General features: G+C 52.7%; 6 protein-coding genes across 6 annotated transcripts; 1 reads left to right on the forward strand and 5 right to left on the reverse strand.

Moving 5' to 3' along the window:
- Positions 1-979: 979 nt before the first annotated feature.
- Positions 980-3,671, reverse strand: P152DRAFT_430801 (uncharacterized protein; the record flags this gene model as incomplete). Its single annotated transcript, XM_033677405.1, has 3 exons — positions 3,588-3,671; positions 3,376-3,531; positions 980-3,207 (listed from the first exon to the last, which is right to left on the reverse strand). The coding sequence occupies exons 2-3, from the start codon at positions 3,419-3,421 to the stop codon at positions 980-982; spliced, it is 2,274 nt and encodes a 757-aa protein (XP_033536437.1). The 5' UTR covers positions 3,422-3,531; positions 3,588-3,671.
- Positions 3,672-4,328: 657 nt separating this feature from the next.
- On the reverse strand, positions 4,329-5,678 carry P152DRAFT_455849 (uncharacterized protein). The gene has a single exon (XM_033678876.1). The coding sequence runs from the start codon at positions 5,209-5,211 to the stop codon at positions 4,567-4,569; it is 645 nt and encodes a 214-aa protein (XP_033536438.1). The 5' UTR covers positions 5,212-5,678; the 3' UTR covers positions 4,329-4,566.
- A 120-nt stretch (positions 5,679-5,798) lies between these two features.
- Positions 5,799-6,342, reverse strand: P152DRAFT_391823 (uncharacterized protein; the record flags this gene model as incomplete). The annotated part of the gene is made up of 2 exons (XM_033676117.1): positions 5,799-6,091; positions 6,159-6,342. The coding sequence occupies 2 exons, from the start codon at positions 6,340-6,342 to the stop codon at positions 5,799-5,801; spliced, it is 477 nt and encodes a 158-aa protein (XP_033536439.1).
- An 870-nt stretch (positions 6,343-7,212) lies between these two features.
- P152DRAFT_391685 (uncharacterized protein) lies at positions 7,213-8,833 on the reverse strand (the record flags this gene model as incomplete). The annotated part of the gene is made up of 3 exons (XM_033676108.1): positions 7,213-8,203; positions 8,259-8,601; positions 8,656-8,833. The coding sequence occupies 3 exons, from the start codon at positions 8,831-8,833 to the stop codon at positions 7,213-7,215; spliced, it is 1,512 nt and encodes a 503-aa protein (XP_033536440.1).
- A 1,256-nt stretch (positions 8,834-10,089) lies between these two features.
- Positions 10,090-18,132, reverse strand: P152DRAFT_479945 (TOR1 phosphatidylinositol 3-kinase). The gene is made up of 4 exons (XM_033681738.1): positions 17,845-18,132; positions 17,723-17,787; positions 10,950-17,671; positions 10,090-10,891 (listed from the first exon to the last, which is right to left on the reverse strand). Exons 1-4 carry the CDS (start codon positions 17,895-17,897, stop codon positions 10,472-10,474), a joined length of 7,260 nt encoding a protein of 2,419 aa, XP_033536441.1. The 5' UTR covers positions 17,898-18,132; the 3' UTR covers positions 10,090-10,471.
- Positions 18,133-18,631: 499 nt separating this feature from the next.
- On the forward strand, positions 18,632-20,353 carry P152DRAFT_471478 (uncharacterized protein; the record flags this gene model as incomplete). The annotated part of the gene is made up of 3 exons (XM_033681067.1): positions 18,632-18,683; positions 18,760-19,756; positions 19,804-20,353. The coding sequence occupies 3 exons, from the start codon at positions 18,632-18,634 to the stop codon at positions 20,351-20,353; spliced, it is 1,599 nt and encodes a 532-aa protein (XP_033536442.1).
- Between the last annotated feature and the right edge of the window lie 2,769 nt (positions 20,354-23,122).

The following is a 23,122-nucleotide window of genomic DNA, read 5'->3' on the forward strand; positions in this document are numbered from 1 at the left end:
CCTCTAACGTAGCGATGTAGGATTTCGCGGAATAGCCCTGTCTTGCGGAGGTTTCGTCGCGGTCCATGATCACCAGGTCTGACCTCCCATCACGCGAGATTGAGCCCCCTATCATCTGTGAAATGGCCTTACCAGAGGTCTTAGGCTCTACCATTTGCGGATCATATGCCTCGTGGTACAGGCGCCATACCCATACCTGCTTACCGCCCGCCCCCTTCTCATACGAGCACTCGTCCGTGGAGTGGGTCCGGGAGAAGTCGAATTTAAGGAATTCGTGGGCAAACCGAAGGCGGTCTTTTGCGTGGTAAGGCTTCAGGTAAGGCCTCTTCCTCGCTCGCCATTTCGTAAGGTGATATTTCTTAAGGGTTCGGTAGATGGTCTTCCTAGGAACGCGGAGGTACGAAATACCTGCGAGGAGCTCTCCGTACTCCATTTGAGGAAATCGACGCGCGATTTGAACGATATGCCGTTCGTCAGAGCGTGATAGCTTATGGGGACCCCCTTCACGGGGTAAGGATACGGTGGTTTTGTGTTCTTCCCACCTCTCCATAGTCCCATACACCGCGCGTCGAGAGACGCGAAAGTTGCGCGCGATTTCAGTCTTTGGTTTCCCATCTTCAACAGCCTGAATAATCCCAGCTCTTTGAGAGACTGATAACTCCTTATTAGACCTTCGATTACCACTAATTTCTGTGCCAAAAGACCTCATTTTGGTAAAGTTATTGATTGTCCAAGTAAGTGGTGGGTGTAGAGATATCAGCTGAGACTGGGGTCTGTGCGCAGACTCTTGGCTTAGTAGTTAGTGCTTTACATGGCGGTTAGACCTGTATTGTCAAGTAAAAATAACAAGTCCTACACTCCCAACCAAGGGGCCCCTATTGGCGCAGTGGACTTTCAACATGTATCCTCCTGGCTCACCGTTCCTCACGGTGACCCTGGTTCCTCCTGTGGCTCCGCCAATTGTTGAGCTTCCTTATAATTATATTTTTGTGTCCACACCAACGACTGTCGGACTCGGCAAGCTCGCAGTATACCTTGAAACCGTCTCCACAGCACATTCCAGCTCTTTCGTAAAGTTGTCTTTCTTTTGTTTCTGCAAGATTCCCCGCTTCCTTTTCCCTTTCGGACTCTGGGCATTAGGAAATATCAAGCCTAGGGGCCGGCGATCGTAGAACTCTGCACGCTCGAAATCCACAAGCATGAGCTTGCCGCTATTTGTATTGTATAGAATGTTGCGGGGCTCTGCATCACGGTGAAGAACACCCAATTTGTGCACTGCTTTGAGCATTGTGCTGACGGCGTCGTTGATGCCCGGTTTAAGGTCCTGGTCCACACAGTCAAACAGGGGTTGTCCAGCCCAGCTGAGAAACATGAAATGCACGTAAACACCGCAGTCATAGTAGTATGGCCGGACCAAGTCTATACGGTCGAGACATACGGGAACGTGTTTTCCCTGGATAGGCCGGAGTCGGTTGTACATCTCGTTCTCGTGCTGTAAGAGGGCACGATCGAGTCCCTCCACACCCTTGGCAACGAGCGTATAGCCGTGGGATGACAGCCGAACCTTGAAGAGTGATCCCCGCGCCCCCGATAGATAGAGTGGTGTGCAATCCGCATCGCTGCCGCGGTCCGTGGCAAGCTGGTCTCGGATGAGTCGGAGGAACTCGAGCCGGCTGATGTGCTCCTGCCCGTGATAGTCTGCGTTAAGGCAGTTCTCGTCCGTAGGCCCGCCATATGCTAATCCCAGGAGACAATTTTGTGAACAGAATGGCCGGCTTTGTATGTCCGACTTCGTCGCTGGGCCCGACTGCTGCTGATTGCCTCGGTGTTGTCCTTGGTTCCCACCACCATGCGAGCTTGTTCCTCTCGACGGCGCCGCTTTCCCATCAGTGCGAGAGGGATTGGGGGTAGGGGAAGGAGGGTCGTCGTCTTCCTCTGACGGTCCAGCACTAGGGTTCGGCTGCTGGCAGCGAGACCGGGTCCGAACTGGCGACCTCTTGAAGCCTTTCCAGCGCTGCGGCTTATATGGAGAAGCACGGGGTTCCTTACGTTTTCGTTCTGTGGCGGGGATATCTTTCAGAATATCATCGTACTCCACAGCCCAAAGACCAAGGGTCTCGGTCTCGTCTTGCCATGACTGGGTTGGTGGACTTGCGCGAAGAGCTTGGAGAATAAAGGCTAAAACCTGTGCGACGGCTGTTCGATGGAGTCTCGTCTCATCGTCATCCATTACGTCTTGGTCCGGTAAGCATACCGAGTAGTAGACTATTGACGGATCGTCTGGAATGTGGAGGAAGACGAGTGCCTGTCCAGTGCACACGTAACCGTACCGGATGCTCTTGCCGATCATATAGGAGAAGAGCTGGGTGATGACGGCAGCGGTGAGCCGCTTGGCTGTGAAGTCAAAACCTCGGCCATCATGGTTGATCACATCACGTTCCGGCTGAATTTCTGACTCAAGGCCTGTGATGATCTCATCCACTGTCAGCTTGTGCGGTGCCTTGTATTCAATAGCGAGCGCTGGGACTTTTTGGCCACCCGTAGTCCTGTATATACAAAACTGGTCCGCCCGATTGCCCCTGCCCCTCGCTTTGCGACGAGTATTGGAAGCCGTCGGTCGCTCCGGGATAAACGCTGACGCCACTACATCAGAGCTTCCCCCACCAAGAGGCATGTGCTCCATGGGCTGAGATATGGGATCGTCGGTTGTACCGAGATTCGTGTGACTTTCGAATGTCACGGACCCTTGGAGGTCAAGATTTCTTCGTAGTAGTGGATCCGTGTATGCCCTGTCCATTAAATTTTGAACGGCGTTTTCGACGACAACATGCTCGAAGTATCGGAGCCCAATCTCACTGCTAATAGGCTTGAGCATCGACTTCACGTAATCCATCTGATGCTTAGATGGAAATGCGGGCGTGGAGAACAAGTCGCCGACCGAAAGGGCGTTCCAGATCTCCTCCTGTCTCATTGCAAAGTCATCCCAGGGTATAATTTGTCGAGGGAAAATTCGGCCGGTCGGATTGGTAGTCTCGCCTTGCGTAGTCAAAGATCGGTTAGTTACAACCTGAATAGCAAGATAGACTGAATGGCAGGTCTCGAGGTATTGCTGAAGGGTCTGCGGCTGCGATGTAGTGGCAAGTTCTTCGGCTGCTTTGCGTCCGCGTTGCTCCTCTTCACGTTGTCGCTGCGATGTAGCGGCAAGTTCTTCGGCTGCTTCGCGTCCGCGTTGCTCCTCTTCGCGTCCGCGTTGCTCCTCTTCGCGTTGTCGCTGCGATGTAGCGGCAAGTTCTTCGGCTGCTTCGCGTCGGCGTTGCTCCTCTTCGCGTTGTCGCTGCGATGTAGCGGCAAGTTCTTCGGCTGCTTCGCGTCGACGTTGCTCCTCTAGGAGCCTTCGTCGCAGGTCTTCGATATCGTCCATTATGATGGTAGCGTAGGCAAAAGGTTCGTTCGCTCAGAAGACTATACTAGAGGCTAGAGCTCATTTGATCAATCTGGACGATCCTGGCAGGGACCTGATATGAAGGGAGACTGGATCTGGATAAGCTAGGTGATTGCCGTTGGTTAATGATGTTGGGTGCAAATACGTTGGCTGCGGGTTGTTGGTGGTTAGGAGCGAGGGGGGGTAAGTCGCGGCAAGACGATGTAAACACAGGGCGCGTTTGGAACCCCTCGCCCCATGATAGAGGGATTTACTACAGCTGCGTAATTACGTCGTAGATTGGAAAGTTTTGGGAGTGTTAGGATTTGGAATGTCTGCAGATGCTCAATGTATAACGCAGAGGTAGAGAGACGATCAAGATCGACAAGGGCAAAAATGTTATAATAGGAAACTGTTCCCGAGGGACTGTCCAAAGGTCTGTAGAACTTCTGTTGTATTGTAATTGAAACCAAAATAACAGTGCAGAACCGCTCCTTATATAATCCTCCTGCCTATCCGTTTGCAGCACATTCCTTAACTTCGCCATAGGGGAATGTTCTTCCCTTTATTCCATATCTCTTTGTCTAACTCATACAAAGGAAAGCCCAAACCGGAAGGCTAATCCCAACACGTCAGTCACAGGCCTTCAGATTACATCCTACCATCGTAGAACCAAAGGGGTGGGGTGGTAATAGTAAATACCATAAACATAGCTTATCAACATTATCAACTTAAGAAATTACATTCATGTCCTTTAACTATCCGCAGAGTATCTATTCCAGGTTTCCGCTATGATGGTGGATAATACGGCTGTTCTTTGCCGGCTGCCTACAACCCAGGAAATTCAAATCCGCCTCAGCCCAGAATGCAAGCATATTCAACATTCCTCCATGTTCTGTGAAGCCCCGTTCTCGTCTGGTCTGTCTCCATCTCATCGCACTTGTTGCATCTTCAAATCGGTTTGTGCAATTTTGGTTTTTTTCTGTCAAGTCCTTCGTTACAAAATGCCGGCCGAGCGCATAGCCTCGCAAACTCCCGACATCTTCGTGACACGAGACACCTCTTAGGGAAAGATTGGAGTGCCATTGAATTTCGTCATATCTGTATCGTTACCGCCCATCTGTATCTCATGGTGCGGACTAAGACTACACGATGCGGATGGTCACCCTAGGACTCTCTTCCAGCTCATCTCCGGCGACCATTGGCATCCATGCTTCATCCACAAGGACATGTTCACCACCTCCCACATGTCTTAGAACGATTGGGAGCGGTGCCCCTACCACCAAGGCAATGCTATCCCCTTCTTGCACATCCGCAGGGAAAAGCCCGATGAAACCCTGCGTTGACAGTCCAAGTCGACGACCGGTTCCATAGCGAACCAGATTCTTCCGTATCAGGTCGTGCCCATACGGGTCATACTTGAAGGCGGGGTCCACGAGTTGCGATCGGACGGCCTTGAGATCCAGCATGTTATGGTACTCATCCACTTCTTTTGCCGTCTTCGGCGGGTCCCCGTAACGATTTGCCTGGATCCTATCCAGGGAGAGAAACTCTTTCCATCCTTCTGTGGGGTACTCGTACTCGCTCGCCAGATTGTTCTGAAGATACTCGATGGCATAACTCTGGAGATCCTCTCTTTCTGCGGCTTCATCAACAAACTGTTGCCAAGCCTCCATCACAGCGTCTAGCTGGCCGGTGGTGGAATCGTTGGGAACGACCGTATCACAGACCAGGTCAACGGTCTCCCAGAAGATTCCTTCCGTAAGGAGTGTTTCGCCCTCGACTTTCATTCGTGGCGTTCCACTGATATGTCCGCCGGTATTGAAAAGCCGAAAAGGCTGGGCTTTCCACTCCTCCAACAGATTTGGCGCCCAAGAAGGAACATCGTGGTCCCGTTCTGGGTTTTGACAGAGCCCGAATGTGACCGGGCATTCCTCTTCCTTGAAGATTGCGAGCACCGCGTTCGTCATCACCTTTTCAAAAGGCAGACGATAGTCGACAGGCACGTCATAAATCTCATGATCGGCGAGTCCAAGTATAGCGTACACTTTGTCCCTGGGATCAGTCGCTTTTCGCGCTCTCATGTGATCCAAAAGGAAGGATAGTTCAAGGAACTGAGTCCCATGTTTATTCTTCTCCTTCAGATCCAATATCTCGCTTGCACTCTCGTAGAAGGGGACCACCTCCTGTATTGGGTTCGGCTCCATGAGGGTTTCGGGATGAAACCCAATGTCTTCAACGTATGCTACAGCCGAGAAGAAATCACCCAGTTCATAGAAGTCCAACGTTTTCCCGCCGTAACATATGGAGGCGTCCCGTGTTAACGCTATCGGAAGGGTGAGTTGAGGTCACGCTGAATAGAACGGAACGTAGTTTACTAACCAACCTCCTGACGTACCCAGCACCGCGACCACCAAGGCATTTGGAAAAACCGCCGCAATTCTTCCCAGTTTTTCTGGACCACCTCTATTGTGGACTTCTTATGTTGTCGCTCCCTACGCCCGGGTTGACGGTCATTGTGCAGGATGGCGCCCTTAATCACATCGATGGCATTATAACTGGGGTCCACAGGCTCTCCGAGCCAGATAGTAACACCGCGCGACAATTTGTATATCTCGCGCATCAAACCTACCTGCGCGTTGCGTTCTTCGACGTCGGATTGGTTGATACCTGTTTGATATACTTTAGCCTCGTCCTGGTGCCTCATATATATTCAGAAAGAAGACACTACACGTACAAACCTGGTCAATCCACCATTTTCCTTGCGTTAGATTTTCGATCTTACTCAGCTCCACCAACGCGTTCTTGAGACTAGTGGTGATACTCGCTCGCTGACCATCAATGATTATGCTCGCATCAAACACGGAATCTCCCCAGGTATAAGACAACGCCGTGTACTCCTTTGGCTGCGACTCCGCCATGACCTCGGCAAACCAATTGGGGTCTTTTCTCATCTTCGCCAGGTTCTCTGGATCGGACATGTCTGGGATTTCTGGCATTGTCCACGAATCACTGTCGAAGGAGTCCAAGCTGACATGGTGGAGTTTTCCCTTGAGAGTCTCGGGGTCGGATCTGTCTTTCACGAGTTCCAGGACCCGGATCTGTCGCTGAGAGGAGTCGAGTGGCTTGTATTCAAATTCCTTTGGCTCTTCGACTTCATCTTGCTCCTCGAATAGGCCGCCGAACCTTACTTCGTCTGTTGGGTCTTCTGCATCGTCTGTTGGCTTTCGTTCCCCGTCTGTTGGTCCCTCAGCAGAGGGGACCATAGGAAGAGCGGGTTGCGGATTGCCAGGCACCTCCCACCATTTCGGGTTTCTGAAGCTATCGAGCTCGCCTAGTCCTAGCTTTTCCAATACGGCGCCGAGAGCATTCTGCACTGTGTCAAACTTCGTATACATGTTGTCCCTGTAGTATGGTTCCAGCGCCGGATCGAGATCGGGGTATGGGTGTGACATCTTTGGAATTTATTTCGAAAATTGCACAGGATTTCAGTTGATTGGGGACACCTGCAACTGTAGAGGCCAAAAGAAAGCAAATTTAGGGACTCTAATAACTCCAAGCTTTTCTACTATGTTTTCATGAAAACATCGGGGAAGGATAGCAGCAATTACAGGAAAGGAGACATTTTGTTGGGGATTTTATTTCTTAAGGGCTAAATTGTACCGGTCAAGGTCCTCCGCAACCGAAGGACGCCGTCTCGTATGAATACGAGAGACCCCTGTAATTATATCACTGCACACCAAGACTGACGGTCGGAAATTTCAGAAAACATTAAAGCAACAGGCGTCAAGTCACACCGAAGATAGGTTCGAATAAGCTCGAACTATCGCATTGGCTTCCTCGTCCACGCGGCTTCTGGGGGCCCTATCCGTGCTCATTCTACCCACCACTTCTTCCTCCTCCTTGTCACGTAGCATCCTCTCCAAGGTACCAGCCCTACGCCGCCTGACACCGTCTCGTATGTCTGAATTACCGTTGCTTGACAGGGTGCCGGGCCTACCCTCGAGCGCTGCAGCGGCTCGGACGGCAGTCATCGTCTCTTCCTCAACCCGACCGCGAGCAAAACCACCTTCATCACGGTCCTCCTGCATCTGAGGCCACAGAACCTGACGAGTGATGACGGCGCGGATCGTCATACAGAACACGAAGGCCCAGGTAAGGAGAACCATGCATGCAAGCACGCATCCGAAGATTTGGATCGGGCGACTTGGGCCTAATACCTTTGCCACGGTAAACGTCGCGGACACAAGTGCGGTGTTCGGGAAGACGAAGGAATACCACGTCATCGCAAACTCCATATGTCCTTTGGCGGCACTGCTATAGTGTGCTCCGATGGAAATAAGAAAGAACCAGAGAGCCAGTCCCCACATCCAGATTCCAGTCCAGTTAGCGATGACCATGGATATCGCCCCAGCTAATTTTCCATCTATTCCCATGAACTCTTCGTGTGACTCTAAGATAGCAGGAAGTAGATTGCCCATGTTCATTATGCCGTTGATGGTGAAGCCAGAAGGGCCGACTGATATGAACATCCCGGGTCGGACTGATTCCCTAGGCAGCTTTTCTGTCATCAGGCGATAGATGAATGAAGCATAGATCATGAATGCCACCATGAAACCTGTTGCCTGTAGGACGTAACCCCCAATAATCACCTGAAGCGCCCGATGGTTCGGGAGTTTGCCAGCGAGATTGCCAGCGTACGGTCCAGCAAGAAGCAGTGGATACGCAGGAAAGATCCAAGTAGGTGTCATACGGGATATGGTAAAGGTTTGGGTGGACCACCTGCAAGGGCATTAATAAATTGTCGACAGGAAAGACTGAACTGGACCAGGCATACATGACCAAATAAATGCCACACGAGAAGATTATCGCTAACGCACAATAAATCCAGAAGAGTACCATCATTGCTTCTGTCAACCATGTATCCACTTGAAGCCCATGTCCCCTGTCGACCGTACTCCGTGTCCCATATTGTGTGATGTTGATCAAGATAGTCCCGAAACTTATGATAGCAGCCGGCGCGAAAAGGGATTCGGTAGGATGTATAAACGAAGCCCTGAATGTGACAGGATATAGGTAAAATCGAGTGGATATCATTGCGATGTTGAAAGCGAACAGAACTATATTGAATAGAAAAAAGAAGCATCCGATTTCATACAGCCCTGGGAATCGAAGGGGGACTGAGTAGGCCTATTAGTGACATCCATCTAAGCCGGCATGTATGGGATACTTACTAGAATGTATCATATTCGCAAGACCGCCAGTTGCCATGGTCATCGCAAACCATGTCCAAGTAAAATGCTTTATCCGCTGTTTAAACCCCAGACTCGGCGCCCGTTGACCATCCCAATACGAATACTGTCTAGAACTCGGGCCGGCGGCCCCTGGAGGTCTTCCATTCCAGTCCTCCATTTTAGGCACGAATCCCTTGTGTTGCCTGGGTCCCATATCCTCCTCCCTGAAGACTTCTGGCCGAGCTTTTGGATGGTCTCGGAATGGGTCTTCAGCGACACTCCGTAAAGAAGGTCTTCCAGCGAAGTCGATCCGGGAAGTCCTACTGGTAGAAGGCGTATGGGTCCTCCAAGCAACGGAATCTTGACTCCGGGGTTGAATATCTTCGTAGACGGGGCCGGATGGCTGAGTCATTCTGGCCGGGAGCATGCGGCCTGGAGCTGATATCGAGCAAGCCGACGACGGCAAGACCCCCTAGCTTTTTATATCTCCGATGTGTTCGGTATGATTCTAGGCTTCTAGCATATTGACCTGCAATGGAAACATTGCAAGAGAGGCGAATTGGTGCCGAATGAGGTCAGGATTCCGGCCCACCTGTTCAAGGCTCCTTATCAGTTGTAAGCTGCTAAGGAAATGTTCTTGAATGGCGAATCGAAGGTAGAACATTTATGATTAGGAGGTGAACCGGCCGTATAATTTGTCAAAACTCCAATTGGAGACCGATACTGTCTCCTAGGTGCGGAATTCGTGGGTGTGAGGCATCTGACGAAACGTCCCAAGGGAATATGTCTCTGTATAACCTGAAGCCATCCGACCGGCTCCCTCGTGCTCTGCGCCGTTGCGGAGACGTCCCCATGAATTATGAACCCCACTAGAAGCAGCGCAGATCAAGCTCAAGTGCTGCATTGGTGACTGATCGTGCCTCGTTTGTACATGATATCCGTGGGCTCCGTAATGGTGCCTCCATAGCCGTAGACGTCATTGGTTGGCTAGAAGGATGCAAGCATCAGCGCCGGGTTGATGTGCAGAATTCATGACAGGCCTAGCTTGCCCCTGCTGGGCACCGCGGGGTGACTCGAAGTGCAATTGGTATCCTATCTACAGGTGTCAGGTAGTCGTACAGCTGATGATGAATGTATGAAATTCTTTTGGATGGTTGCACAAGCGTGGCGACGGAGATTATGTCACGATGCCCATGGTGAATATCTTGGGGAAGCTAGCCATGCCAGCCATGCTCTAACCCGATGAGAAGCAAAGTATATGCTTGTTTGAGCAGTAGATATTAACCGTTGTCGAAACTCGTGATCGACACACTGATCGATGCACGAAGATACGAATGGGGCATACCCGTGACATCAACACATGGCTGCATTTGTGGAACCGAGGATGCGAAGGCTGACCATCATCCCTTATCCTAGCACCTTATCGAGCGCTCCTGAGGTTAAGATGATTGCTTGTATCTAAACTATGCTACGGTAACAGTATACTATATCGCTTCCTCTTGGGGTATCGTACAAAATCACCCGACCCTTGGGATAAATAGTCCTGTTTACGTTCCGTATAACACCAAGCCGTACTCAGCGTCATTCCCTTATAGACGCCGTGCGACCCTGGTTTCCGCCTGAAGGTGCTAGAATGAGCACTCGCAAGACACGGCAGACTGCAGCTATTGATGTCTCGAACCCTCGCTCATGCTACATTCGGCTGGAACGACCAGCAACCGTCGTCTTAAAACGCCTCGATATGATCAAATGGGCAGACGAAAAAATAGAGAGATCCATCATACCGGACTCTGCCCTCTCTTACAACGCTTCCTGCTCACCAGAACGAGCACCATCCAATGTAATGCTGACACAAGTTCTCCAGATTCGTCGCCTCGCGAATCAGCCGATCCACCTGCATATCCACCCCCAGTTCCGGTGTCGGCTTGAAGTCACGACCCGTCACCTTCTCCCTGACGCGGCCGAGCACCTGCAGCGCCCTCGCGTTCTGCACTTCCTTGGCTTCGGTGTCGTTGACCGCGTTCTGCTGCGCGTAGGTGGACGAGCGGGCGCGGGGCCGGTAGGAGGAGTCGCGGCGGGTGTGGGAGGGGAGGGGGTGGTCGGGGATGCTGGAGGCGGCGCCGGTGGCGGCGGGCTCGACGCCGATGATGGAGGCGCGGCGTTCGGAGGTGAAGGAGGTTTCGCCGGGAGATTCGCGGTTGTTGAGACGCCAGGTGAGGAGCGGGTCGTGGATGAACTAAGGGAGACGAAAAGTCAGTACAGGATAAATAGAAGAAATCGATCGAAGGACGTACCGCTTCCAACACCGCCATCACGCTCTCCTTGTTATCCCGGAGAACCCGCATCACATGTTCGCAGGTGGTTCGATAGCTTCCCTCGATGTTGCTGACTTCCATCGCGTACGTCAACATGCGAGTGAGGCGGAACGGCACGCGCTCCGGATATTTCTCTCGGTGCATGGCAACCTCGAAGCAGTCGCCAAAGTCGATGTGCACGATCTTGCCGGTTATGCGATCCAACATCAAGTTGGAAGGGTGTCGATCGCCCAATCCAAGAATGTAGCCAACCATGCTCATGACCGCCAAGCTGCGCGTGTAGTTTGTTCGTCGCGCAAGCCATTGCTCAGACGACTTGCTCTTGAGCCAGAGGACACGGTACAGGTCCTGGCCGGTGGTGTTGTCCAACGCGTACCCGAACACCTCAACTTTCTGCATCAGCGTCAGGCTGTCGTAATCGGGTGCCATCTGCAGCATGATTCGGTGCTCAATGTTGAGAAGAATCTTGCGACTCTCGCGATACTCGCGAATGAGAACGTGAAGGGTGTCGCTATTAGGCACAAAACTCAAAAGACCGGACTGCGTCGAAAGCGGAATGGCGGAATATCGCTGGACGTCGAGATGCCGCTTGCGGCATTCGGCATCGTTGGCCAAAAGCGTGTTGCAGAGCCCAAACAGCTGCATGACTCGTTCATCTTGACGAATATCCTCGTGCCCTTTGAGAATATACTGGTAATTGTTCCCGTCGCTTCCGCGCAGGATCAGTCTCCTCGGGCGCTGCTTCGACTGAATGACATGGCTGATCGAGTCGAACGACGCAATGCGAACAACCGGTTTCCTGGGATAGTAGGTGCCCGGAATTGCCACGTCCAAGTCTTTCGCGTCTCTGAGTTTGGGAGACACGTACTGCATCTCGAGGGTCAAAAGCGTCGGAAGTTGCCGGGCGATCTTCCGGAAGACCTGATAGTAAAGGTCCCATGCTTGGTTGATGTCACCCTCTTCACGGGTCTGTTTGAAGGTATTGCACCAGTCTCTCGCCTCCCCAAGCTCGCGCCCAAACGACTGGATGAAGGAAATCTCGCGAAGAGTCTGCGGCCCATCGTCGACCATGTCGTGCAGCGGCTTGAGAACCGAAAACATCCCCGGGATATTCCGATCGCCGAAGTACAGTCGCGATGCTTCTTCGAGGCCCTCGTGCCATTGCTCATGCCAAAGGACGGCGATTCGGATGAGCTCCGTGCTGACGAGCTCCGCTTGCTCGACTAGCTTGGGGGAGTGCTGACGCATGACTTCCATGAGCTCCTTGGCGTGCGACTTCGGCTGGTGCGCATCCGACTTGACGGACACGGTGAATGGAAACACCAGGGCCTGAGGGTGCGCCCGCCCAAGCATGATGAGCAAATTGTGGATGGATTCTCGGACGATCCGGTTCGGTTGGTTGATCCGAGCCAGCAATTGCGGGATGACTTCAAGCCAAGTGTCCACGCTCACGAGCTCAATGCCTTCCCGAACCGCCTTTCGCACATCCGGGTGGCCTCCGTGAGCAAACCACATGGTGAGCAGACGTAGCGTGTCCTGCAACGAGCTGCTCAATGAGAGAGAAATCGACTGGAAGAACCCCTCGATGGCGGGCACGACGTGATCTTTGATCGCACTCGAAGGGAAGTCGGTAGTTTCGCGATCGCTCGACGAATTGTAGGAGTTGATGACCTCGAAATTGGCCAATGCCCATGCGTGCCATGCCTTGTACCACGACTTGTTGTGCTCCGTAGCGGCTTTGTACGCAGCCAGAATATGGTGAACCCTTTCGCCCTCCCACTTACTTTCCAGAAGCTGTTCCTGCCACTCTCCGAGTCTTAGATAACATTTGGCCAAAAGGGTGCGGTCTTCTTTGAGCGCTTCGTCAATGATGACGTGGGTTGGCTTGGTATCGTGGTCTCGACTGGATTGTCCAGTAAGGAGATGGGGATTGACCTGCGGATTGCCTTGATGTTGCGGGAATGTGCGATGTCCCTCCTCCCGCTTCTTCGCATCCTCGATCGTTCGGGCAATGTGTCGAGCACGGTGAGAAATATCCTCCGACACCTTGGTGCTGAATCCTTTCAGCAAATCCAAGGCATACCCTTGTTGGCCCTTGCCCCACATGTACTTGAATGCGGTGTATGCGACTTTGTAGCTGACAACCTCGGTGTTGTGCATGTTGGCCTGGATGTAGTGGGCGATCGGCTGGCTGGTGTTCAGCATCGAATGTAACGACTTCTCCGCCAGGCCCAGACGATTGTTCTTGCGGCACAGATTGGTATACTTGATCCAGATGGCGATATTCTCGCTCGGCCCGATCACCAAGGAGCGGACCTTCATCATGCGTTGCCATACTTCCGGATTCGGCTGGCAGCCCTTGAGGCGTTTGGCCCACGTGAGTCTCATCATTTGCATCTTGTCGTCGTCATCTTCGGCCTGGAATTTCTTGTACGCCATAACTTCTTCAAGCTCGGACAGCATTTGCACACGGAGAACCTGGAGGTATGCTCGATCATATGATTCGCTCAACAGAGCCGTCAGCTCGGTCTCGATCAACCCGCGAGCTCGTTCGATGAGAGTCAACGCATCGTCGAATTGATTGCGATGAATGCAAAGGATCGCGCCAAAGAAGGATCGGTCCGGAGAGGTGTTCTTCATCGTCTTAAGATACTGATCCATGAGGTCCCATTTTCCAAGACCCCATGCCGCCGCCGCCGCAAGAGGAGCCATATGGCGACGCCAATCCGAGGTTGCCCCGACCCATTTTTCCTCAGCGAGCGCCGACAGAACATCCCACTCTCCCAAAGCGTGCAAACAACGCATCTTGCCCATCGTGGTTTCGGGCTTCTCGCCTTCTGCGTCTTCTTTGCGCTGATAGGCTATCAGAGCTTCATCCCATCGCGAGAGTTTCTCGTACCAGAACTCGCGAAGATCAACATCGTGGTAGTTTTGCGCTTTGCGAAGGATACCAAACGCCGCATCGTATTGCTGCAAATGGTTGTTGATGCCGATGAGCGCCTCGACCGCATTGGGGTTTTGCTCCGCGTTGAACTCCAGCTCCTTGTAGTGTAAGGCTTTCGCATATGCATGGCATTTCATGGCGTAGGCACCCAGTAAACGCACGTCGATTGGCAGAGCCTTGTCGTCATGTTCCATGAACTCCGCAAGGTTCAACAGCATCTGCAAAATGTCCGGGGGGATCTCGGTCGATGTCAGAGCTGTTTCGATGGAATGGACCAGATCTTCCTGATACTGATCATAGAGCTTGGTCCAGCAAGACACGAAAGCGGAGTTGAACAGCTGGCGTGCGATGGGGTTGTAGATGCTTGCCAGAGGAGTACATGCTCGCAACGCTTGCTGGGGAGACTCGCGCAATAACTCGACGCTAAGACGACGCATCCATTCGATCCAATCCTCCTTGGTCGATTTCTGGGAAGCCTCCCACGCACTCTTCAGATGCTGTTGGTTGACTTGCAGCTCCTTCAGCGCAGCTTCCGCGATGATATGGTCATCGTCGTCGTCTCCATATCGGTGGTCCGGACTCAGATCCTGAGGTAAGGACTCTCCTCGAGCGAGCTTGTTGACCAGCTGAGCGTAGTTCGCATGGGTGATCTTGCTGTTTTGAAGGATCTTGTTCATGGTCGAAATGAAGGGAATGTAATCTTGCCCGATTTGATAGACAAGGGCGCAAAGCGTGTCCATAACTGTCTGTCGGATCAACGTGTCTGCCGTTGAAAGGATTCTACCCAACGGAAGGATCATTTGCGGCGCATAATCAGCAAGATTGACCTTCCGTGACAAACGTCCGAGGGTCTCGATGGCCTGCTTGCGGATGCTTTGTGGTTGGCCCGTCTTCTCGAACATTCGAACAATGACGGGGATGATGAGATGTAAGTAGTCTTCAGCACCATTGCCGAATATGAGGAAGGCGTGGAGCACTCGCTCAGACGGTAGCCGAGAGGGGGATGCGTCCGTGTCAAGGACTGAAAGCATCTTAGGAAGCAGTGGAGCGAGATATCGTTTGAACTCTCCCTCCAATGACCTGGAGATAGACTCGATGAGAGACAGAATGGTGGCCTGGAGGAGCGGTTGTCCATTCCAGTATTCGTCGATCAATTGAATGATCGTGGGCAAAAATTGCCGGATATGCTGCTTCACGATCCGCACCAATTGAGAAAGTTGGTTGAAGTAACCTTCGACGCGACCAGGAGGAGCCGACTGGATGACGGTCACAAAACCAGGTATGACCAATCCAAGGAAAGGCACGCATTTGAGGCCCATTGTTGCGTAGATGTTCATGACTGCGTCGATGACAGCCGAATGGTACTGCGCGAGCGAATTGTCTTTCAACAATCCCATCAACGTGTGGATGACGACAGTCGGATAATATTCTTCATTGGACGGAGTAGTGCCGTTCATGACGAGAGTAACGTCCGTGACCGGCTGGGTGTCCGAGATGAGATGCTGCTCAGGCAATTTCTCTGCCAGCTTGGCTTCGACGTCAGGATCGACAGCACCAAGGATCCCCATGACTTTAACCGCTTCACCTCTCAAAGCAGTAGGGCCCTCATGCTTCACGATATTGTGAAGGATCTCGGTAAGTTCGGGGTGGTGTTTGTATGGATCGATGACATAGCCGCAACTGGTCGCGATTTGGCCGAGCGCATGCAGGGCGGCAATTCGTTTGGTCTCGGAGCTCAAGTCCTGCAAATTTTCAATGATCGCTCCCATTAGCTGCGGGATGAACTTTTGCACGTTGCGGCCACCGACCGCAGCGCAGTTTCCAAGAGCTTCGAGGGTTGTTGAAGCCAGTTCCGGGTTCGCGTCGCGAGCCTTGGGAAGCATGATCGTGACCATAGGATCGGCAAACGCTTTCATCAGTTTCGGTCCAGCAGTCACCAAGTGGCTAAGGAGTCGAGCACTCTCTTCCTTGCTCCTTGCACTGCTGGAATACTGGATTTGCGTGAGCTGTTGGATCATCGCTTTCCGAAGGGAGGGGAAGATGTAAGCAGGGTTGATGTCGCTGATACGACCGATGATTTCCATTGCGGCTTCACGATTGGCGAAGAATTCATCATTGAGGGCGAGGAAGAGACTCCGAACATTGTCTGCTTTCCCCAAGTGATTGTCGAACCGAGTGTCGAGCGACTTAAGGACCACACGACGGATTTCCGGGTCGGGGTCAGCAACACCAACGGTCAGTAGTTTCTGGATGACATCTCCGACAACACGGATCGCATGTCGGCTCGTCTGGTGGACGATAGGATCTCTAAGGAACAGTTGGCAGGCGGTCAGTGATGCCGCCTTTCGGATATCGGGATTGTCGGCATTGACATATTGAATGGCCACATCCCGAACAAACTCGTTCAACACATGCCCAGAGAAATCGAAGCTTCCCAGTGTTTGAAGTGAAAGAGCAATTTCGGATTCCCGCTGCTCAATGGTTTGAGGATCTTTGTGATCTCGAGTCCAGATCTGAATCGGGCCATGCGTGTGATGGGGGGCGCCTAGCGGAACGAATTGACGTCCGCAGAGGATTTGGCTAAGGAGGTTGAGGAGTCTTTGTTGAATGGTGGCTTTGGCAGGCGGGATATAATGAGCCATGTCCACAAGTGCCTGTGTGAGCGCCTCCGACAGGCCGCAAGCAAACATTGGATCCAGAAGCGTGGGGACGTGTTTGCTCATTGCCTGTCCTACAGCAATAGAGATCATGCTGAGGCATTCGAAGATCTGTGCTTCACACGGGACCTTCGTCCGATTCCGGGGTAGAAGACCCTCTCGAACGAAGCCGATGATTGAGTCGAGGTACGGAGCAATGTTGCTGCCAACAGCACCTGCAATCTGGCCGACTGCAAGAAAAGATATGCCCTTCTCCTTGTCTCTGCGCATGAGGCCTTGCAGGTGAACCATGCATGGATGGAGATAGCTCGTAGCAAAATCGTTGGGGGTGTAGTTCGCAAGAACGGGAATTGTTTGAACCACCTCTTTGCGAATGGCCAATTCCTTGTGATCCTTGTACTTCAGAACAATTTCACAAGCCTCGCGGTATCTATTGCCTTCCATGAACATGGCGCCCTTATCGAACAGCTCTCGGACCGTAAGCAAGGATCCATGGACCGCTTCATTTGTTGCGATCCCAAAACCATGTAGAGCCTCCTCATAGACTCGGTTAAGCCATTGATCGCGTGTCTTCGCATCACGGGTGCTCATGATCGTAATGCATTGCCGAACCATCTCGGCGGCCTTCTCGCGGATGAAAAGTTTCTGATCGCGCAGGGCGGACCAGATCACTTCAAAGATCTGAGGGATCCAGGAATAGATGAGGGTGGGTGAGTTCCGAGCCAGTTCCTTGAGGACAAGAACGGCCGAATAGCGGCGGAGCTCTTGTTCTTTCCTTTCACTTTGAAGTGACTCTAGGGCACCCTTGACTTCCGCTTCGACGAGCTCCGCAGTGAGGGTTCCGCCCGGTATTGCGAGCCTCCCGAGCGCGCGTGCAGCGAAGACCATCGCAGTTGTGTCATTGCCGCGGAGGACGGATTGTAGATAGCCGGAGAAGCGAGAAGTTTTGACTCCAGCATCATCGCCCTTGAAGTCAATGAGGGCATCAAGGGCAAGAATTCCTCCGATTCGGTCATATGTGTCGAGGCTTTGAACGACGAGGGTTGAGATTCTCGAGATGACACTGGCGTAGTATCCGGAAAACTGGCCGGGCGGGAGTTCTGCTATTCATGAGCAATATATTCCACTTCCAAGTCATGGTGAGTACGGACCTCGATGTGCGGTGTCGACGGTCTGTCGCAAGACACCAGCAGCTCGAAAGCGGACATCGTCGTTCCTAGTCGCGCATTAGCAAATACGGATGAGTTTCCAAGGCGAGAGGTGTTGAACTCACTTGGATTTCAATTCCTGGAATACGCGATCCAGGTCTCGCGAAGAGTGCGCCATCTCTTGTTCCTCTTTTAAGGTTCGCGGGTTCTCATGAAGCCTCTTGAGCTTGGCTATGTAGAGGACGACAAAGAGGCTCCGAGAAGATGAAGGACATCCATTTAGTGAAGGAGGTTGCGGTCGTACAAGATGGGGTAGGCCGCTAGAAGTTGAATGTCAATGTCAGGCGGTGGTGCCCCTCTCATAGGGCGAAAGTGTTGAGATAGATGAGAGAGAGGGCAGTAGGTGGTTGATAGTGGTTGATAGTTCGCTCACTCCGTCGCCCGCTGCATCATCCTGTTGATGTTCCAAAGCCGAGCGTTGGCCTGGCCTTGCACCACCGGTCGCTTTCGTCCGCTGTACAGCATTACTGTAGTCTGTAGCGGTGCACGCAGTGTCAGGTGAATTGCAAGGATATTTGGGTCGCTATCGCCCGCTGGAGAAAGGAATGATGATTGTGGCTCGTTTCGTCCACTGTAATCAAGCAAGGGAAATCAGCCAATCAGACCCTTCATTCTTGCAGCCATCCGTGCACGGATCACCTCCCTCACGATTGCGATTTGCGCTTCTGCTAACTATCAACAACCACGAAGCCAGGAGGACGTATGTGCTGATGTGGGATGGTGATGGTTGACAAAGATTCGTGAAATCAATTTCGGGTTACAGTCATCGCAAAGAAAAATCATTGTGTATCCGCAGGTACTCTGTTCACCCGCAAGGACCACCCGCAAGCATCGCCAGTCCTTACTGCCAAAATGGCCCGCCGCTCAGGGCGACGCAGCGCGATCGCTAATGGCTCGATATCAAGTATGTACAGTCTGTCCTACGGCCAACAGCATCCTTCCACTAGAATACTTCCTCTATCGGATCTAACATACCTTAGCAACATCCACGCCAGTCAAGCCCGTCTCCGAGGAGGAGCCCGAACCCGAGCGGATGGACGAAGATGTCAACGAACCTGCCCCCGAAACGCCGGTCGTTGAAGAAGATGTTCAGTCGCAAGCCCCCGAATCCGAGATAGAACTCCCTCGATCGGAACCTGATACACCTCCACAAATCCAACAATTCCCTCCGCGTCGGAAGCGACTTGGTCGCCCTCCCAAGAACCGCCCTCCGGACTGGGATCTAGGCGTCGAAGATACCGAGCCACCCGTCAAGCGCAAACGAGGCCGACCCCCTGGAGGCGGTCGTGGACGAGGTCGAGGCGGTTATACGCCTCTCAGCAATCGTGTCCCCATCGACAAAGAGGGGAATACGGCGGAGGTGGTCGCGGATGAAATCGTATTGCCTGAAGATCCCGAGGGCGAGACCAAGGTCGACAAGCTTGGAAACCTTCTCGAGGGGCGCGAGTACCGTGTCCGCACCTTTACCATCAGTGGACGGTCGGGGAGGCTCTACATGCTTTCCACCGAGCCGGCGCGATGTACCGGGTTCCGAGACAGCTATCTGTTCTTCACGAAACACCTGCGTCTCCACAAAGTCATCACCACCGACGAAGAGAAACGGGACCTCATCAGCCGAGATGTCATCCCTCATTCCTACAAAGGTCGCGCCATTGGCGTGGTCACCGCACGATCCGTATTCCGAGAGTTTGGCTCGAGGATCGTTGTAGGCGGTCGAAGAATCATCGACGACTACAAGGTCGCGGAATACAAGGCATCTGGTGTTACCGAGGGCGAACTTGCCGATCCCAACGACCGACTTCCGCCACCAGGCGAACCCTACAATAAAAACCAATATGTCGCATGGCACGGAGCCAGCGCCGTCTACCACACATCGGGACCGACCGTTCCACTCCAGCCAGGACAGAGGCCGCAGGGAAAGCGAAAGATTCAGATCACTCATGCAAACTGGATGGTGGAACACGCTCTCGCTACAAGGTAAGGAACGCGTTCGAATCACTCAAGACCTCCCTAACATCCGCCAGCCGCTACAACTCCCAATTAACCGAGATGCGCCGCCAAGTCCTAGGCGGCATCTACGATCCCCACACGAACATCATGATGAGGCCTCAGAACACCCAACCGACCCACGTCCGATGGCAGCAAGTCAACACCGACGCCGCCGAACTGGACGCCATTGCTGGAGTGACGAACGGAGTCAACGGAGCACACAATGGCGACGGCCATGAGATGGAGATCGACGGCGAGGTTCGTCGGGACCTCGTCGCCTCCCGCTTCCCGCCCCCGACTCAGAAGATCGCCCGGAACTTCATCGTCGTCGACACGGAGATGCGCTCACCGCTCATGGCTGGCTTCGGACCCCCCGGGTCGGACACCGTGCAGGGCCACCCGGACTACGCGAAGAGTCTCTCTGCGGTACCCGACGACGTGCTCGCCGAGCTACCACCTGATTGCCGCCAAGCGTTCGATGAAGCGAAGTCCAAGGAACGGGACTGGATGAGGCAGTGGGGGAGGGAGAAGGATGACGGGATGCGCGGGCACCTCCGAATCGGTTACACAGGTTTTCCCGTCTAATCGAAACCCAGTGCGGGTGGCGTAATGTTTTGAAATACTGACATACGGTCATGAAGACGGTTTAGGGTATATGCGCATTCCGCGCTTTGTCCCGCTGAATTGAGTTTATTGACGATGTGAGGCGCCAAAGGGGAAAGGTTTTTAATATCAGGGCGCATTAAGGTCCTGTGGTTCATTGTTGCTGGCGTCCTGTGCTGGATGTACGAGTAGTACTGTTTCGATGGGATGAGGAGGTATCATGCAAGGGAGAACAGACTGGCGGAACAAACATCATTGAGCCTTTTGCCGCTCAATGACACCGCATCAGGGATTTCGGAATCGCCGGGTTTTTTCAAACATGTACTATACCCGCGGGTACACAATCAGGTTTCCAAAACACCTCCAATGCTTCTCTCTCAGTCATGTCGTGCCATCTTTCGCTTTGTTACGTTGAACTTCCTTGCAGCTACCCGCGACCGTGCCTTAAGAGAATCTATATCTAGTGCATTCCTTTATCCCTTCACGCAATGCGCCCGCACATGGTTCCCGCAAGGACGAATAAAGAAAAGGAATGGTGTAAGCTGCTGTCTCTAGGCGACCAGCCCGGGTGTGGTCTATCAGACCATGATTCGGACAAGTGATTTTCCTCCTGGCCATCAATATCGCGGTCTCGGGATTTTCCTACCGGTTCGGGCCAACCTGCCTCCCGAGCCCATACAAGCCCACCGCGACGTTTCGGGTGTGGGTGCTCGTGTTCGCGTCGCCGAACCTCGCCATCCTTCTGACCACCCTAACATGGTCCTTCGTGACCTTCATCTGATACCGCACATCGCCTCGCAGCCGGCTCTCCCACTCGTTGCCTTCCCCCACCTGTCCAGAGAGCCCGGACGCCGCCCGGATAGCACCAACTCGCCTTGATGACCACAACTGTGCCGGCGCCGCGGGCGCCGGAGAAAGGAAAGGAGGGGGTCGGGAATGCGATGGGGGGATGACACCGGAGATGGTGAGGGCGATTAGGCGGGGATTGGCGATGAATCCGGTGGAGGATAAGGGGGGAAAGGGAGGGGATGAGGTGGAGGCGGAAATGAGGGGGAAGGGGAGTGGTGGGAAGGAGAATGGTTCGACGAGGGGAGTAAGGAGGATCTGTCGATTTTGTGATATCGGTAGATTCAGTGTATAAAGGGAATCTTCAATCTTGGGCTATTAATAATGGAACTCGGTGCCCTGGTATCACCAGTCATATAGAATGCCATCTACAATCAATATGTTTATTGTTTTCGTCACGATTTCACCTACGGTCTAGCCATGTCATGTTGTGCAAGCGAAGATATTCATATTTCCGTCATCCCCACCTAACAACCATGTGCACTGTCCGGTCCGACGCGACAATCCGGTCGGATTCAACGAAAGTCATGAGAAAAATCGCTTGCTCGCTCGGTTTTGCGTTTCGGACGCCGCAGCCGACTTGATGCTGGACTCCTCTGATCGTGTTTGTTTGGATAATCGTATGTATGTATCAGTATTTACATGGGTTTGTTGTGTTTGTGTGCATAAACAGGAAAGGAAACATGAATTTTTGGGAATCGCCCGGCCGATGATGGATGCTGAATGCGTTGATGAAACGATCGTTGATGTAAGTCACGTGTCTTTGGGGTGTTTGTTGGGTGATAGGAGAGTGATGGAGGTTCTTGGATGGGAAGGAGCGACGAAGCATGCCTTTCAATATTGGCAGGTAGAAACTTTTCCCCGCGTATCGTCTCCCATCCAAGGAACGAACCTTGATCCATTACCTCCACCCCCATCGCCACCCGCCTGAACGACGTACAACACCATGAAACCCCCAGATCCTTTTTGCGCAACTCTAGCGAATGAGGCCAGCACCTCCCAAAGCGCCTATTACCGGGGTCGTAGAAATGCCTCCGTGAAAAAAACCCCTCCCGTCGCGAGTTGGGTTTACCCCAACCCGGATGATGTGTGATAAAAGAAAAAAGAGGAAAACCCGGAAAACCATAACCCAGACAAATCTATTGGTGTGCGCTCCAGCACACCCCTGCCGTGGCATCGGGAGTAATCAAGGGAAAAGCGTAACGCGACGATTACAATCAGGTGAATCGTGAGAGAAGGAAAGGGACGTGAAAGCCGCCGATCCCTGTGAGCGTGTTTGAAGTATGCGGCAAGAAGCGGAAAACGATCATGCCCGTCATGAAACAGAGATTCTTCCACTGGTCAGCGAACTGACGGCCGCCTGAGAGAGCGGTGCGAGACGTGAAATTGATCGGCTTCAGTCCGGCCAGCTAACGTCCCGCCCATCATCTCAGTGTCCAACCAATCAGCCGAGACACTCGGAGGTCGTTTGAAGTAATCAGATCGTAAAGCAGTACACTGCAAAAGTCTAGTGGCGGTATGCGATGCAATGCTGCGCGAAGTCAAAAATGGAAACAAATTCAAGGAGCAACTCCTTCGCTCATGTCATGTCATGGAACATTTTGAACACCAGCATTTAGGGGCCGGGGGGGAGGACATGAAAACGCAGCGGCAAGTGAATGGAATGTTATGGGAACATCACACGCACGAAAATCAACGCAAAGCAAAGCAATAGAACGCAAGCAGAACAAATGAGCACAGTAGCTAAACAGGAATGGCGAAATCGCCAAAGCAAAATAAAGCAAAGATGATTGGAAACACGCGGTAGCCACTCTGCTTTTGAAGGGAGTCCGCCGCCTCGTGTATTAAACATCGGTCATGAATGATCTGCCACGACTCCCACGCGGTCGAGCGCGATGCGGAAAT

The sequence above is a fragment of the Eremomyces bilateralis genome, assembly GCF_010015585.1.
Source record: "Eremomyces bilateralis CBS 781.70 unplaced genomic scaffold P152scaffold_4, whole genome shotgun sequence".
Lineage (NCBI taxonomy): Eukaryota > Fungi > Ascomycota > Dothideomycetes > Eremomycetales > Eremomycetaceae > Eremomyces > Eremomyces bilateralis.

Excerpts from the sequence above, each read along its gene's own strand:
- P152DRAFT_455849 (XM_033678876.1), bottom strand. The coding sequence starts at position 5,211 with ATGAAAGTCGAGGGCGAAACACTCCTTACGGAAGGAATCTTCTGGGAG.
- P152DRAFT_479945 (XM_033681738.1), bottom strand. The coding sequence starts at position 17,897 with ATGGCGCACTCTTCGCGAGACCTGGATCGCGTATTCCAGGAATTGAAA. Across the intron at positions 17,788-17,844 it reads TTCCAGGAATTGAAATCCAA|GAACGACGATGTCCGCTTTC; the intron begins GTGAGTTCAACA and ends ATGCGCGACTAG. Across the intron at positions 10,892-10,949 it reads TGATGGCGGTGTTGGAAGCG|TTCATCCACGACCCGCTCCT; the intron begins GTACGTCCTTCG and ends CGTCTCCCTTAG.